The following is a 17,746-nucleotide window of genomic DNA, read 5'->3' on the forward strand; positions in this document are numbered from 1 at the left end:
AGATAGGAGTTCCAGAAATCCCCACAAACTTTGAGAGATACTTCCTCAGTGACCTATTTGATATCTAAGGGCATGTCTATCCTTACCTTCAGAGTGATCGATCCAGCGGGAGTCGATTTATCGCATCTAGTGAAGACGCAATAAATCAACTGCTGAGTGCTCTCCCGTCGACTCCAGTACTCCACTGGAGCGAGAAGCATAGGCAGAGTCGACGGAGGAGCATCAGCAGTCTACCTACCGCAGTGAAGACACAGCAGTAAGTAGATCTAAGTACGTCGACTTCAGCTACGTTATTCACATAACTGAAGTTGCGTAACTTAGATCGATTCCCCCGCCAGTGTAGACCAGGCCTAAGAAACAAGGTGATGGCTTTTCTATATATAAGATACTAACTTCAGAGAATAACAGTTACACATGTTGTATAGTACTTGGTACCAGGACCAGACAAGACTGAGATGTAAACATAACAATTTTTATTAACTATAAAAACGCTGGGTCAAATTTATATTCACTTAAATTACACCTCTCATTAGCAGCCCCTTGTACTCTATTGGGGATTTACCCCTTGTGGGGGCATCAGGCTGTGATGGTTATGCAGCCCATCTCTCATGGTGCCTAGCATAGGGGCCGATTTATTTTGCCCTGAGGCTCTCCATAGGAATTCTGCCAGCAAGACCTGCTGAGGATCAGTGCTCAGTCAGTGACCCTGACTCTACCTGCCACATTTTTGATTGGTGCCAACTTCTTAGACTACAGTGACCCCATCCCCACCCCCAGGTTATGTGAGGTTGTAGTTGGTTTGTGCCACTGCTGGCATTTCCCCAGCAGATTTTCCACCATTGACAGGCTTTGCTCTATTGGCAAATCTAGCCCACCAACATAACCCAATTACATATAAGCTATGCGATACTGTCAGTTCTGAAATCCAGCTTTCAATGTAAGCCTTGCAAAGGGTTATATCCTGCTGCATGTTCCTTTTGTATCATCTTTCCCAGTATTCCTTCATCTTTTCCCTTGAGAAGGCACAGCCCACCTGATTCAGGGAGCCACTAATATTCCACCAGTACCAAGTTAACAATATTTCTATAAAAAGCTATGGGTTAGTTGAACAGGGAAGGATTTTTCCACTGCTGGCTACTGATTAAGTACTGCTTAATTCATTGTCTTTCCAGAGCTGGGCTCAGGCAAGTACCTCTTACAGTGATCCTCTGTGAGCTGACTTAAGTCATCTCATCCTTCCAATAACCTTTCACACTTTTTCCCTGTCCAAGAGTTAAGCTGTCTCATTTCAATTAATAATTAATTTTGTACATATATCACTCATTTCCAACATTTCCATCTCTGTTGTTGCACTCTTTCTTGAGCTCTTTGTTTTCCCTATACAACCTTTAATCACTTCAGTACTGGCTTACCCTTCGTGTATCTCTCAGAGTCAGTACTACAGTTGAGCCAAAGCCAGAGCATTGAATCCAAATCCCTTTTGAATGTCAGGTTAGGTTGGGAAATGGAAGGTTACAGATGTGAACCCACACATAACATTTTTGTTTTTTCTAAATTCAAAAACTGGAAGATTATTTTCTAGCTCCACTTTGGATATGGCCAGAATCCCTCAAGTAAACAGTCATAAGGTTTTGGCCCCAGGTGGAGGAAATCTTACAAGAACTGCTAATTTTGAAACATTTTGCCATTTTCAACCAAAATTTCACAATACGTTTGTAATAGATTTAATGTCATTAAACCCGAAACTAATCCTGCTCCAGTCACCAATACGACCCCTCAGACTAAACCTAATTTCATCACCACTTTGGTGAACCATCTCTAATAAACACTAATAAAATACAATGGAAAGGCTGAATACAATTGGACAGTTGTAATTATCTGTGCTGTGTCAGGTAGAGAGATCCATGTTTGGTTTCCATTCCATCCCTGGATATACAGGCCAGGTGGGACTGTGGGACTTGTGGTGGAGACAGAGCGCTCAGCTCCTGTGGAAGGGGAGTGTCTTGTGATACTCAATAGCAATCCCTACAGATAAACTAAGGGAATTTAGGTTTGTTACAAGGACATGGAAAACCCTATATGAGTGGGAAAGAAATCAAAAATAGCCAATAAGAAGTTAGAAGAGGAAAGGAAAAGGTGTATCCCGTTCAAGTTTTTTCAATATTTGAGATTTAAGCAATGTTTATTTCCAAATATTCTTAATCTCATGCACTTTCCAAATAGTAATAAAAATAATGCATATAACAATAATATAGCTTTGTTTCTTCACACATGCTTATATTCTATATAGACCTTCTTAAGTTTTGAGTATATGCCATGGGTTGGTGAGAGAGTGTCAAGTTTTTTATGTGAATTAAGTCTATAATAAGTAAGCTGCTTTCTCACTCTCTGCATAAACATACCTGAGACTTGTTCAGTAAATTAGGAACTGTAATTGAGTTAGTTATTTGCAGGTTCTAATGATCTGGTTAATTATTAAGAGTTTTTCTAAGTTCCATAAAGGATATAAAACATTTTTCCATGCTAATATTACAATTGATTCTAGTTCAATAATGTTTTAAGTTAACCCAAAGTAAAATAATTGAAAGAAACTGCAGACAAACCTTGATAAAGACCAGACGAAATAGTGATGGTATTTCAGTTAGACTCCTACACACATTGTATTAATAATAATAAAAAGAAATTCAAAACCATGATCTTTTTTCATAAGGTTTTTTTTAAAAAATGATGTTATCATCCTCCTTTGTATTTATTGAGAAAAAGAAATTCATACAGATTGACTAGTTCTGCATGGTGAGTTTAAAGTTTTGAAGCTTTCATTGTATTAATGCCACAGACATAACTTAAAGTAGTAAAGTTGAAATTAATCTTTTTTATGCATTAATAGGTCACAGTGATGGCAAAAGAAATAATTACCATATATTAAGAGGCAACTGAAGAGCACTGAAAAACCAGAGCATTTCCAACTAATTACCAGCCATACATCATTTATTACAGATTAGCTAAGGTCGTGCACTTGGTGCCCCCAGTTACTGTATCCATACATGTGGTCATTGTTGCCATCAAACTGCTGAACTTGGTGGTTATATTTAATGAACTGAGACTAGACTATGAAGAAAGTACTAAGAAGAGCAAATAGAGACAGCATATAGTCCATTCAGTTGAACAAAGACCTTGATGTATGCGAGAAGTATCTACTTGTATTTTAATAATTATGTTAAGCTTCTTTAATAGCATTTAATATAGACTGTATATGGACAACCCATCGAAAGCTGAAAAACGCAGGCAACAGTTAGTTATTTCTTTCAAATTACAACACATTTTATCACTGGAGCTACGGGGGGGGAGGAAGGGGGAAGAATCGATGTGTGTTTTCCACAATCACAAAAGCCACAGTTTTGTATCCCTCTAATTTGCTGTAGCAATCTGTACTCAATTTAATGACTGTATAATTTCTAAAAATCACTCTGAAATAAGAATGATGCACAGATGACTTGTCCTCCCCAGACTGGGGGGGACGGGACACAATCTAAAGGGGAGGACATGTGACCGCCCCACATGTCTCCTCTGCCCAGTGACCTCCCTGCCCTGCACCCACCCTGGGGCCAACACGCTCTCCCCACCCTACGTTACCTGTGGGAGGGAGAGGGGGGCTTGTCTTTCTCTCACTGCGCCTGCCCCCCAGCACGTTTGGCTGCTCTTCCTGGTGGCCGGGCAGGGCAGGAAGTGGGACGGGGCCGCTTCTCATGCAGCTGACGCTGGCCACGCCAGGTCACTCCTCTGTGCAGCATGGCGACTGCCTGAGAGAGCCTAGCTGGGGAGGCAGTGGTGGGCCGGGTACAGGGGCCAAGTGAGACAGAAACATGCCGGGTGGGGGAAGAAGGGACTCCGGCTCACTTGGTCCCTGTCCCAGGCAGCCAGACCTTAGCCAGTAGTGGAAGCCGCCGCCTGCCCAGCCAGACTTTCTCAGGCAGCTGCTGCACTGCACAGACCAGTGACCTTGAGTGGCGGGCCTGGCTGTTGGGGAGAGGGGCCGAGTGTACCGGGGTAGACATAGCAGGAGGAGGACAGAACCCCTCTCCCCCTGCCCCGCAGCAAGCCAAGCAGCAATCTTGGGGGGCACTTGACTCCCCCCATGCATTGCCTGTGGAATGATGTTTATTTCATTTAAAGAAGGGTAAGCTAGCAAGTCAAGCACAAGACTGGGTCTAAGGAGACACAGATTCTGTTCCTATCTGTGGCACAGCGTGATCTTTGGGGAAGTGACTCCATCACTTTGTGCCTTACTTTCCTATCTGTAAAATGGGGGTAAAATTTCTTTTCTCCCACCTTTTGCCTGGCTATTTAGATTGTGAGCCCATCAGGGGAAAAAAATGTGTGTTACCTGTGTGTTTGTACAGTGCCTAGCACAATGGAGCCCCAGTATCAGCATGGGCCTCTGGGTACTATCGTAGCTAGAAGGGGTTGCACGCTTGATTGCTTCAGTAGGCCAAACTCATTGTACACACTATGGGCTCCTTGCATCCTTCAGTTCCCCTTCACAAGCTCCCTGAGTGCCTGCCTCCCTTTCCCCTCTATTTCAGTGACTCCCTGCAAATCTGCTCCCCACTCCCTCATACCAGGGGCTCTGTATGTCCCCAGTTCTTTGGACACAGGATATAGTTCCTTCCATATGAGGGTTTTCTATTCTCCCACCCATGCCAGTGGCTTGCTGTACCTCCGAGTCTGTCCTCTTCCATATGGCAAGTGCTGTGTATCCTCCCTGCCCCCATGGCAGGGTCTCTGTGTGCCCCACCACTTCCCCCTCTGCTATATGCTAGAAGCTTTGTGCATCCCCCTCACTTTTCCTTTGTTAGACCACCTTTGTCTAGAGGGTTGCACACTTCATTGCTTTGTAGTGTGGCCACTCAAACATTCCTGGAACACCGGACATTCTGCTATTCTGGGAATAACGTGGGCCTGCTTCTGTCGGCATGGCCCACCCTTGCTGGTGTGACTGCACATGTGAGGTTATGCTGGACAGAGAGGTGTCATTTTGAAGAGTGTGCTGCCCTGCCCCTGCCGGCATGACCCTTGCAGGCATGGTGTGTGCAGGGTCGCAACGGGCGGGGTTGGGGGGGGGGGTGCGTACTGCATGCTCTTCAAAGTGGTGTTCCCCTGTCCAATATGGGAGAAATCCACGTACAGTTTTGTTTCAGAACCAGATGGAAGAAACCACCCGATAAGAGGACTATCCAGATCAAAATTACTAATACCTGTCTCTTCCTAAGGAAGGAATGTAAGGGCTGCCAGGAATGGATCCCTGGATGATTATCTGTTCTGTTCATTCCCTCTGGAATACCTGGCAGTGGCCACTATCGGAAGACAGGATGCTGGGCTAGATGGACCTTTGGTCTGACCCAGTATGGCCGCTTTTATGTTCTTATGTTAAAACCAGACAAGTGGCCTTCCTATTCAGTAGGCAGAGGCTCTTTGCATCACTGCACTCCCTGCCCCCCCCCCCCCCCCAACACACACACTCCACACACACTCAGGCTTCCTGTGAGCTGCCTTCCCTCCTCACCTGTTTTCATGTGTAAATGGTTAAATATTTACAATTTGTAATTTGTTAAATAACTTCCTTTTTTCTGTCTGAGAGATAAGTCATTCAGGGTGTCAACATTTTAAAATGTAGTGGAATGAGATGGGTGGGAACAGCATTATGATGAAAGGTGTTTAATAGCTGTCATCAACTGCCTTTGATCTATAGACAATTACAGACCTGATTGGTGTGCTAACCAGATGTCAGAGGCTCTGTGTCCTTCAGTTCCCCAGTCTGTTTTTTTTTTCCCCTCACCCAAATCAATAGGGTTCTACCTGAAATTTTGGAATTGATCAGACACAGTGTTCCAAAGTTATCATATTACATCCAGACAAACAGATAAATGCTATGAAGTAGAGTGTGGGGCCTCGCTTCACTAAGCCAATAATAATACAAGGAAGATTTTTCAAAGTTTGATAAATTATGGTAACTTTTTATATTACAAATAGCTACATTTGCTCTAATATGGATTGTAAGTTCCTTTAGGCAGGTATTTTGTTGTGTGCACACTGCCTAATACAAAAGGACCCTGATACTAAATTATTAGCATAATAGAAATAATGAAGAATAATTTTGTCTTTCTGTCAGATGGAGTCTTGTTCAACTTTTGTTCCATACACCAAACTGTCTATGTCAGTGAGAGCTCTGCACATGACTTAACTACTATAAAATGCCTTTGGACTTCAGACATTTCTAATGTTATGAAACAAACAGAAAAATGTGCATTGGGCATATTTGTGCTGTGTACAAAATATTTTCCACATAGTTCACTCTGTTTATTTTTGAAAATGTATCAAAGGTATACAGAGGAAGACCTAGCTACTTATCTAATGTAGTTATCTTGTCTTTATTCTACTCAGTTGTATGTGATGACTGGAAACATTTGTTCTCTTTTTAAAGGATTAATTAATAGTTCAAGAAGTAATTTTTGAGAAAATTACTTTAACAGGAATTATTTTTTTATAAATTATTTTGCCTAAATCGCACACTGAAAGACAAATGTTTTAATTTTGAAAGGAAATATGTATGTGGGGCAGAAACAGAATTTTGAATTCCAGTGAACCTAAGGTGGATTTATATAGGTGCAAACAGTACATTCTGTCTTGAAATACTTAGATTATCCATGCTAATTGTGTTGATTTAGCTGTATAGTTTGGTCATCCTCTTTAGTTTTTCTTTGTCAGGTTTCAAATAGTTGAGGTAGCCTGCAGGTGAAAAGTGTCCCATTAATTTTTTTTGATCCTCTAGCACTTGAGCATAAGAATAGCTGATCAATTACAGCAATTGTCTCCCTAAATGAGCTTTTCACATCTACATCTTATTTCATTAGTTAACTGTCTGCTCATAGAACTGATAAAATGGAATACTAGTGGCTTCTTACAGCTTGTTCTGTCTTACAGTACAATAAGGATGGGGTTGTTAGCTAAGTGGGCACAAAAGAGTATTTATCCACTACCTGCAATAAATATACATGTTATTGTGTAGGAGTACTTTTGTCTTGAATGGCTGTTTGTTGAAACCTACTTAAAACAAATCCATTTGCTTTTCAACTTTCCATTTAGTAACTAGTGCTATGAAGAAACTTTTTCTATATTTGACATTTTTATTCAACATCCTAGGAAGCGTGTCTATGTCCCAAACTACTAAAATGAATGTATATCCTATTTAATTTTGAAATTTGAAACTACCATATTTAAAATCAACAAAATAATTTTGCCTTTCTCCTATTGTATTTTTGCCTATTGTATTTCAAATGAATCAATCCACTATTTAAAATGTATCTTTTACATGCAAAGATGTGACACTGATTCTCTCTCCAAAAGGAAATCTACAGTTCTGAAGCTGCAAATAAATATGAACACATTATATTGTAATAATTATTCAGAGTTAAGTATAAAGTTCTGTATATTTAACTATGCTCATGTTGCTTTAATTTATAAATGATTGATCTAAGAATTACAGATGACAAAATTCATTCATCATTCTAAGTGTTGATTTTATTTTTACTGACACTGTAACTAAGAAAATTTATTTCTCTTTTACATCTTCAACCCATATTTTGGGGGAAACAAAGTAACGTTTATATTAAGACATTTTAGTGGAAGCCTGTAGTTAATTGTATTATTTCAGAAGCACATTAAACAAATGACAGCTATTATGGCAATCATATTTTCCTTAACTATACCTTTTATATTTTCAGCTACATGAAGGGGAATTTTCCAAAAGAAAATCTAACTAGTTACTAAACAAGGGTCTGATCCTGCAAAGACAAGAGTATGTGACTAAAGTTATTCATATGCATAAGTCTATGTAGGTTCAGACCTCCAAAGATTGTTGTGGTATATTCACAATGTATTTCTCTATGAAGTTTTCTTGGGTAAGATTGCCTTCTACTGTACTAGTCACTGAAATGCACTAACCCTCAAAAAAAATTATTTTAAATAGAAAATATGATTAAATAAAAACCTATGACCTACATATGACAATGATGATTCTAAACAGTTGTGTGCTCCTTTCTGTACATTTATGTATACCTGAATCAAAAGTTCTTAAGGCCATTTTCACTTCAAACTTGTTTCAGTAAATTGGAATGATTGGTTTTAAGGAAACAAATTCAGTTTTATAGAATGTATGAAACCACAGAGTTTTGACAACTTAATATAAGTAACCTTTTTAATTCACTTTTGATTGTTTGTTTCCTGCAGGCCTTGTTTGCATGAAGTCGAGTACTTCTGTGGTTGAACTTGTTATGCTGCTTTGTTCACAGGTAAGACTTTTTTTGGCTTTAATTGTATTAGTTTCTTCACACAGTGACATATTACTAAATTTTGAGTTTGTTGTTCTCGCTTATTTTTTTCTTTTCATTCTTTCTATTTGAATACAATGCAAATACAAATGTCATTTCTCACACATTTCTGTACAGTGTAATTTCTTGGTACATGTTGTAGAGCAGCAGTACATTCATATTGACATGCAAACTAATCTTTTCTAAATAGTTATGTGTAAAATATATATGCATATACATGATATACTTTATCCTGTTATGCAGAATTTTTGGTCATAATTTCACATTAAATTTTTATCTTCCTGAATTAGCTATTTTTAAAACGTTATTATGTAGTGACATTAACTTTTACCTCTAGGATATATGACATAAGTTATTGCACATTTAATGTAAGCTTTCGGTCAGTATTTAAAAAGCTGGGTAAAATGGCTATTAATGATCCCTCAGATGTTTGGATCTTTTTTATTTTCCATTTTTCCAATATCATACATTCAAATTATTCAACATAATTAAGTGTTTCTGTGAGAAATCTAAAAAGATGAAAAATTTGAGAATACAAAATCATTAAAAATATTTTTAAATTGAAGAACTTCTTTAAAATGTGTTACTGGCTAGATTTCATACATACCTGTCATCTTGTAAAAGGTAGTTGTATTAAAGAATCAACAAATATTCTTTGGTTTCATTTATTTTCTACAGCAAATATGTATGACCCTGTTAGATCCCCAATCCCAAAACAGCTTCTAAATTTTCTCCAAAGCTTTAATTTCATATTATTTAACAAACACACACACACAAAAATGCCTAAATAACAATTAAATGTATACAGAGTAGTGTGTAAATGAGGTGCCTATATAGATACATACACACACACGCACACCCCATTACTAAGCTTGTACTTGCTTTTAGTTTGTATTGTAGAATCCACTGTGCATATTTGAAATATGCCCAAACAATGAGTATTTAGTGACAGCTTAAGTGAAGACTGGTCAAAAGTACAGAGAGCTGAAAATTAGTAATATTTACAATTGAATGTAGCTGCTTTTTTTCCAACTTACCTGCTGTTTGCCAGTCCGTAGGTTACATTTCTTCGAGCCTGTACCCATAAGGAAATCATTAGATCCTGTTTTTCTTTTAGCCAAGATGGATATTGGTTAGGGAGAAGTTAAAGAAAAATACATCACTGGCAGGAATCCTCAGTGGGGTTTGAACTTCAAACCTTCTCCTGCAGGGCACTTGAAAAATTTGTTACCTAATGCTTAAGTCCTGGGTTCAAGGGAAATTCCAAAAGATCCATTAAGGCCTTTGAGTTTCATGTCATGCTGCTTTTTTTTAACAGCTTTTGAAGCCTTTACTTGAGGGAAGGAATAACTTACAATGCCTTCTCCCTTAGTCTTTGGTTTTACTGCAAATCACAGGAATAAAGTGGAATGTAGCATTAGGGTCTAGTGTCTTTGATGGCCTCATCATCTAATCATAGGTTTAACATTACTCATTTGCTGGCTCCAGGAATTCCTGCCATTAAGGGCCCTGGAGATGAAACTTTGCCTCAAATATTGATTGAAAGGAAGAGTGAGAAATTTAAGCTCTTTCTGCAATGCTTTTTCTTTAGACTTCTTAGTGAAGCTATTAACAAATGTAGCTAAATCAATTTGATATTTTATGCATTTTAGAAAAGTTATTTAATGATTCAAAATGTATAACTGTCCAGTTTTCAAAGGTGAAAAAAGCATGTACACAGATTTTTAAAAAATAGAATTATTTATTCAGTTTCTATTTTACCAAGAATTTTAATGTTTTTTGTATAAACAAGCTTTCCTCTCTCTACCCAATCACCCACATAAAGAAGAATTTTTACTGTGTCCCCCAAATCTGACATTTCGTAGCATTTAAGGATTCTTCCATTTGCATCCTATTAAGAAGGTTTAGAACCCCATTGTCACTAGGAAATTCAGAGATGGCTGTTGTAACATTACATTGTTTCCTTCTATATTGTTGCCTTCTGACAGAATGGCATGAAATGTTCCTATAGGAATTGAGCAGGGGGTTGGACTAGATGACCTTATGGGGTCCCTTCCAACCCTGATATTCTATGATTCTATGATCAACAGTGGGTTCTAATGTAGTGGTACAACTCTTCTCCCCTCTTTTTTATCAAGCCTGAGTATACTACTACTAAAATGAATCTAACCAGAACGTTGTATGACATCAAGTAGTGCCACCAAGCCACCAGACCTGCAGTCCCAATATTTTATATAAAGTAATTTTATAGACTTTCTGTTCTGTTTAATTTTAAAACTAGCTGTCAAAAAGGTCAATACTAAATAAATATTCAAGAATTTGAACATGAAGAAAATAGTTGAAAATATTGGCTAAGAGGAGAGAGACTTTGAGAAACTACATATAGGGAGATAGTGTGGTTTTCTGTGTATGCCACAAAACCGGGAGTCAGGAGACTTGGGTTCAGTTCTTAATGCTGCCACTGATTTTTATATAAAATGGGGATAATGGTACCTGCCCTTCTCCATAAGATGATTTGAGAAATACAGATTGGAAGTACTATATGTTTTGTGTGTTCTTTAAATATTTGTGTTGTAACTACGGCTTTTTTGATAACATGAGCAAATCTTTATTTAAAATGGGTGTTCAAAATGTATTACATTCTCCAGATTACTTGTAGAAGTTTGCCTTGTGTATTTTTGTCTTTCAAAAGACAGATGATCTAGAAACCTTTGAAAAGTAAGATTTTGTTTGCCTAGAACAGGGTAACTTTAGACATCGAAAAAGGAAAGGGAAATGCAAAGTTTGTTTTCCTTTCATTTGCTACAGCAAATTAGATGCTTTTATGCTCTTTATGTTAGAAATTCCATGTTAACGACTACAGATTAGCGAGGATGTCAGAATTTTTTTTCTTATCTGAGCTCCTGAATAAACTTAACATTGCCAGTGGCTCACGTCCAAGGTATGGTCTAAATTTACATGAAATATCACATTACAAATGTCTGAAGGTACATGTCATGGATAATTCATTTCATATGGGTAGCCTTTTAGACTCTGAAGGATATGCAATCAAGTCCATTCCCCCAAAGGAATTCTGAGTCTCTGTGAAAAATACATTTTAAGCTTTAAGGAACTTCTGTAGCTATAGTGCATCATTTGGTTTTAAGAATTGTTTTCTATTCTCTGTATTTTTGGTATATCTTTCCGTATTTTTTTTCTTTTAACCAACCATAACAACACCCATTTTATTAGACTAAAACTAAATTAATTTTAGGTTTATTTTCTTTTTATATTTACATAGAACAAAAATGGTTCTTCAAATACTTAAAATATTTTTTTCTGGAAAATTGGTAATATGTAATGACTTGCATGTTGTATAAAGCAGGCATCCTCATCCTGGATGCAGTATATTTTCACATAAAAATGATGAAGATGTGTTATTTTTGACAAGATCTGTGCTTGATTATAGTCTTTGTTCCCCATTGCCTAGTACTCTATGTCACAGCTGTGATGCTGCCTTGAGTGGCAGATTTCTCAAACCATAGAATTTTTTTAAAAAGTGCTTTACATTAGTTTTTTTCATTATATTTTCTTCTTTGATATGTAGCAGATATAGATTTCAATATTTTTTCCAATCTTTTTGCAATACTACAATAGCTTCTAATTATTTCCAGATTTCTTTTAAAGTTTCCCTTCTTCAGAGGTACAGCTTCTGCATAAATTGAGTGATTTTATCCCATAGGATTCTTCAAGTTTTTATAATAAAGCCTTATCAGATATCACTTACATTTTTCTGTACCTTATCTGTCAACAAGAGAGGTTTATTTTCTTAAATACTAAGACATTTTTTATTTAAAATACATTACTAGTTCACCTGCTTTAAAAGTATAAAGTAACAAATTGAAATTCTTAATAGCTAACAAACTTCAATGCTTGGCAGTTTTGAAGTTATGTTTCATTTATTCTTCTGATTAACTAAAAGGGATTTTCCCCACTATGCTTTAAGTTTAATCAGGATCATAACCCAAGGGTCTGCAAAGGACGCATTTTAAGAGTGAGTAGTGTTGCAAGGAAAAGATCTGTTCCTGATTCCTTTTCTTAAGGAAAGACTTGGATTTTAGACATTACACATTGCATACAAGATCTCCCAAGAGACGCCACCTGGAGAATTATGAGGGAAATTTCACATTTAATGAACAAAAATGATTGATTTACTTACAATTAACAAATAAAACGTCTTATGAGACTCTCATAGAGATAACATTTCAAAACTTCAATCTTGCAGTTCAGGTGTAAATAGGTTTTGAAAATAGTTTATTTGAGAAGCTGTGGAACTGTAAATGGTTTACAAAAATGAAATTGTGCTAGATTACTTTGATAGCGTTAGAGAGAGAATTACAGAATTAGTGGACAAATTAAACATAGTAGATGCAAACACTGGAGTGAATGTACAGTAAAGCAGATATGAGCTTTGCAGTTTATTATGGTATCAAAAGTCCAAAATAATATTGGGCAATGTACACAAAGTGGATTGGAGAATTTCTAGGCACTCTCTATCACTATGGTGAGATTTCACTTAGAATACTATGTTTATTTGTAGTCACTTTAACACTAAAAGATGTAGGAAGGTTGGAAGAAATGTATATAAAAACAACAAAGAATCTTTAGGAAGAATGACTGATGTAGGGCTTTGGCTATTCAAAAAAGTTGCATTGGTTTTATTATGGTTCAGTTAAACTGATTTAGTTAAATGGTGCAAATCCTGATGTGGACACACTTATTTCAGTTTGAGTGGTTTATTTTTTGGTTTAGCTTAAGTCAATTAGGCCATGTCTACACTACGAAATTAGGTCAAATTTATAAAAGTTGGTTTTGTAGAAAGTGTTTTTTATACACTCGATTGTGTGTATCCCCACACAAATGCTCTAAGTGCATTCAGTTGGCATTTGGTCAACGGAGTGCATCCACAGTACCGAGGCAACTGTCAACTTTTGGAGCGTTGCACTATGGGTAGCTATCCCACAGTTCCCGCAGTCTCTGCCGCCCATTTGAATTCTGGGTAGAAATCCCAATGCCTGATGGGGCAAAAACATTGTCGCGGGTGGTTCTGGGTACATATTGTCAAGCCCCACCTTCCCTCCCTCCCTCTGTGAAAGCAACGGCAGACAATCGTTTTGCACCTTTTTTCCTGGGTTACCTGTGCAGATGCCATACCACGGCAAGCATGGAGCCAGCTCAGCTCACCATCACCGTATGTCTCCTGGGTGCTGGCAGATGCGGTACTGCGTTGCTACACAGCAGCAGCTCATTGCCTTTGGCAGCAGACAGTGCAGTGTGACTGGTAGTCATCATCACTGTTCTCCAGGGCGCTCTTTTAGCTGAGCTCTTTTAGCTCTTTTTGACCTCAGTGAGGTCAGGCAGGGACTTGGGCAAACATGGGAGTGACTCAGCCGGGTCATTTCCCTTTTAAGTTTCGTCTCATGGCGATTCAGTCCTGCCGGCAGTCCTACTGCACCATCTTCTAATGAGCAGCCAGGAGATGACGATGGCCAGTAGTCGTACTGCACCATCTGCTGCCAGCAAGATGTATAAAGATAGATGAAGTGGATCAAAGCAAGAAATAGACCAGATTTGTGTTGTGTTCATTTTCTCCTCCCTTCCTCCCTCCCTCCGTGAAATCAACAGCCTGCTAAACCCAGGGTTTTGAGTTCTATCCTTGAGGGGGCCATTCTGTTTCTTCTTGATGCAAAGCCGCCCCCTCTGTTGATTTTAATTCCCTGTAAGCCAACCCTGTAAGCCATGTTGTCAGTTGCCCCTCCCTCCGTCAGGGCAATGGCAGACAATCATTTCGCGCCCTTTTCCCTGGATTGCCCCAGCAGACGCCATAGCACGGCAAGCATGGAGCCCGTTCAGCTCACCACAGCAGTTATGACCATTGTAAACACCTCACACATTATCGTGCAGTTTATGCAGAACCAGCACCTGAAAAATTAGGCGAGGAGGCGACGGCAGCGCGGTGATGAGGACATGAACACAGATTTCTATTTGGAGATTATGGTGTTACTGGGGCAGGCGCATGCCATGGAACGCCAATTCTGGGCCTGAGAAACAAGCACAGAGTGGTGGGACCGCATAGTGTTGCAGGTCTGGGATGATTCCCAGTGGCTCCGAAACTTTCACATGCGTAAGGGCACTTTTATGGAACTTTGTGACTTGCTTTCCACTGCCCTGAAGTGCAAGATTACCAAGATGAGAGCAGCCTTCACAGTTGAGAAGCAAGTGGCAATAGCCCTATGGAAGCTTGCGTGGCCAGACAGCTACCGGTCAGTCAGGAATCAATTTGGAGTGGGCAAATCTACTGTGGGAGTTGTTGTGATGCAAGTAGCCAATGCAATCATTGACCTGCTGCTATCAAAGGTAGCGACTCTGAGAAATGTGCAGCTCAGACTAGATGGCTTTGCTGCAATGGGATTCCCTAACTGTGGTGGGGCTATAGACAGAACCCATATCCCTATCTTGGGACCAGACCACCAGGGCATCCAGTACATAAACCACAAGGGGTACTTTTCAATGGTGCTGCAAGCACTGGTGGATCACAAGAGACGTTTCACCAACATCAACGTGGGGTGGCTGGGAAAGATTCATGATGCTCACGTTTGTAGGGACTCTGGTCTGTTTAAATGGCTGCAGGAAGCGATTTACTTCCCAGACCAGAAAATAACTGTTGGGGATGTTGAAATGCCTATAGTTATCCTTGGGGACCCAGCCTATCCTTTAATGCCCTGGCTCATGAAGCCGTACACAGGCACCCTGGACAGTAGTAAGGAGCTGTTCAGCTATAGGCTAAGCAAGTGCAGAATGGTGGTAGAGTGTGCCGTTTGGACATTTAAAGGGTCGCTGGTGCAGTTTACTGACTCGCTCAGACCTCAGCAAAACCAATATTCCCATTGTTATTGCTGCTTGCTGTGTGCTCCACAATCTCTGTGAGAATAAGGGGGAGATGTTTATGGCGGGGTGGGAGGTTGAGGCAAATCGCCTGCCCGCTGAATACGTGCAGCCAGACACAAGGGCGATTAGAAGAGTACAGCAGGGCGTGCTGCGCATCAGAGAAGCTTTGAAAACCAGCCAGGGTACTGTGTGACACTTCTGTTTGTTTCTCCTTGATGAAAACCCGCCCCCTTGGTTGCTTTTAAATTCCCTGTAAGCCACCTGCCCTCCCCCCTTCGATCACAGCTTGCTTGCCAAGGAAATAAAGTCACTATCATTTAAAAGCATGTATTCTTTATTAATTGATTATAAAAATAGGAAGATAACTCACAAGGTAGCCTGGGTGGGGTGTGGGAGGAGGGTAGGAGGGAAGGAAAAGGCCACTTTAAAACTTCTTGAATGACAGCCTTCTGTTGTTTGGGCTATCCACTGAGGGGGAGTGGTTGGATGCCCGGAGTCTCCCCTCTCCCTCCCCCTCCCCGCTGTGTTCTTGGGCTTCTGGGTGAGGAGGCTATGGAACTTGGGGAGGAGAGAGGGCGGTTAAACAGGGGCTGCAGCGGCAGTCTGTGATCCTGCTGCCATTCATGAACCTCCACCAGACACCGGAGCATGTCCGTTTGATCCTGCAGTAGCCCCAGCATTGCCTCATGCCTCCTCTGATCTTCCTGTCGCCACCTCTCCTCACATTCATCGGCAACTTTCCTGTACTCTGCTATTGTGTCCCTCCACACATTCTGCTGAGCTCTGTCAGTGCCAGACGACTGCATGAGCTCAGAGAACATTTCATCGTGCGTGCGTTTTTTTCACCGCCTTATCTGAGATAGCCTTTGGGACGGAGGAGGGAGGCTTGAAACGTTTGCAGTTGCTGGAGGAAAAAAAGGGAGTAAAGTATTTTAAAAGATACATTTAACAGAACAATGGCTATACGCTTTCACGGTGAACAACACTATTCACATTACATAGCACATGTGATTTTGGTACAAGGTCGCATTTTGCATCTTATATTGAGTGCCTGCGGCATTGGTGTTAGAGATCACACACGCAGTGCCGGACAACAGAATTCGGCTTGCAGGCGGCCATGGTAAGCCATAGTCTTTCAGCTTCTGCAACCTTCATAACAGCAGTGCCTTCCTCTCCCATACTAAGCAAAGCACGTTGAGTTGGCCATTTAGTGCTGTGGTTTTCCTGTTAATGTGCAGCAGCAGAAACCAAACTAGCCCCCCCTCCTCCCCGCATCCAATTCTCTGGGATGATTGCTTTACCCTTCCCCCCACCGCGTGGTTGGTATCCGGGAAGAGAGATAAAGAATGGATGTTGCTTGAATGCCAGCAAACACTGGGATGCTATATGCTGCCAGGCTTTTTTATGCAATCATACCAGATTACTTGCTACTATCATGGCATGGTAAAGTGTCCTACCATGGAGGACGGAATAAGGCTGCTCTCCCCAGAAACCTTCTGCAAAGGCTTTTAGAATGCCTCCAGGAGAGCTTCATGGACATGTCCCTGGAGGATTTCCGCTCCATCCTCAGACATGTTAACAGACTTTTCCAGTAGCTGTACTGGCCACGAATGCATCCCAAGTCCTCAGGGCTACTTAATCATTAAAAAACGCTTGCTTTTATAACATGTATTATTTAAAAAGGTACACTCACCAGAGGCCCTTTCTCTGGCTTGGTTGGGTTGGAAGGGTATTTCAGTCAGGGTGATAAAAAGATCCTGGTTGTTGGGGAGAATGGTGTGCTGGGTGCTCTCCTCAAGCTCATCCTCCTCCTCCTCATCTTCCCCATCCACAAAATCCTCAGGCATGGCGGAGAGTACCCCATCATCGAAGTCCATGGACAGGGGTGGGGTAGTGGCGGTGTCTCCCCCCCCCCCCAAGAATTGCATGCAGCTCAGCGTAGAAGCGGCATGTCTGGGGCTCTGTCCCAGAGCATCCATTTGATTCTTTGGTTTTCTGGTACGCTTGTCTGAGCGACTTAAGTTTCACGCGACACTGTGTTGTGTTCCTGCTGTAGCCTCTGTCCCTCATGGCCTCAGAGATTTTTTGAAATGTTTTGGAATTTTGTCTTTTGGAACATAGTTCTGATAGCACGGATTCCTCTCCCCATACTTCAATCAGATCCAGTACCTCCCGTTAGGTCCATGCTGGAGCTCTTTTTTGAATCTGGGACTGCATGGTCACCTGTGCTGATAAGCTCGCCTGGCCAAACAGGAAATGAGATTTAAAAGTTCCCGGGGCTTTTCCTGTACACCTGGCCAGTGCATCCGAGTTCAGAGTGCTGTCCAGAGAGGTCACAACGGTACACTGTGGGATAGTTCCCGGAGGGCAATACCTTCGAATTGCATCCATGCTAACCCTAATTTGAAATGGCGATGTTGATTTCAGTGCTA

The 17,746-nt window shown here is 40.4% G+C and overlaps 1 protein-coding gene across 6 annotated transcripts in view; it reads left to right on the forward strand.

The window, feature by feature from the left end:
• NBEA (neurobeachin) overlaps positions 1-17,746 on the forward strand; it is an 848,497-nt gene that overhangs the window by 430,345 nt on the left and 400,406 nt on the right. For all 6 annotated transcript variants that reach the window (XM_073341812.2, XM_073341823.2, XM_073341834.2 and 3 more), the window contains one exon: positions 8,287-8,348. In XM_073341812.2, coding sequence (XP_073197913.1) covers positions 8,287-8,348 — 62 coding nt within the window. The remainder of the gene's footprint in view (positions 1-8,286; positions 8,349-17,746) is intronic.

The sequence above is a fragment of the Lepidochelys kempii genome, chromosome 1 (assembly GCF_965140285.1).
Source record: "Lepidochelys kempii isolate rLepKem1 chromosome 1, rLepKem1.hap1, whole genome shotgun sequence".
Taxonomy (NCBI): domain Eukaryota; kingdom Metazoa; phylum Chordata; order Testudines; family Cheloniidae; genus Lepidochelys; species Lepidochelys kempii.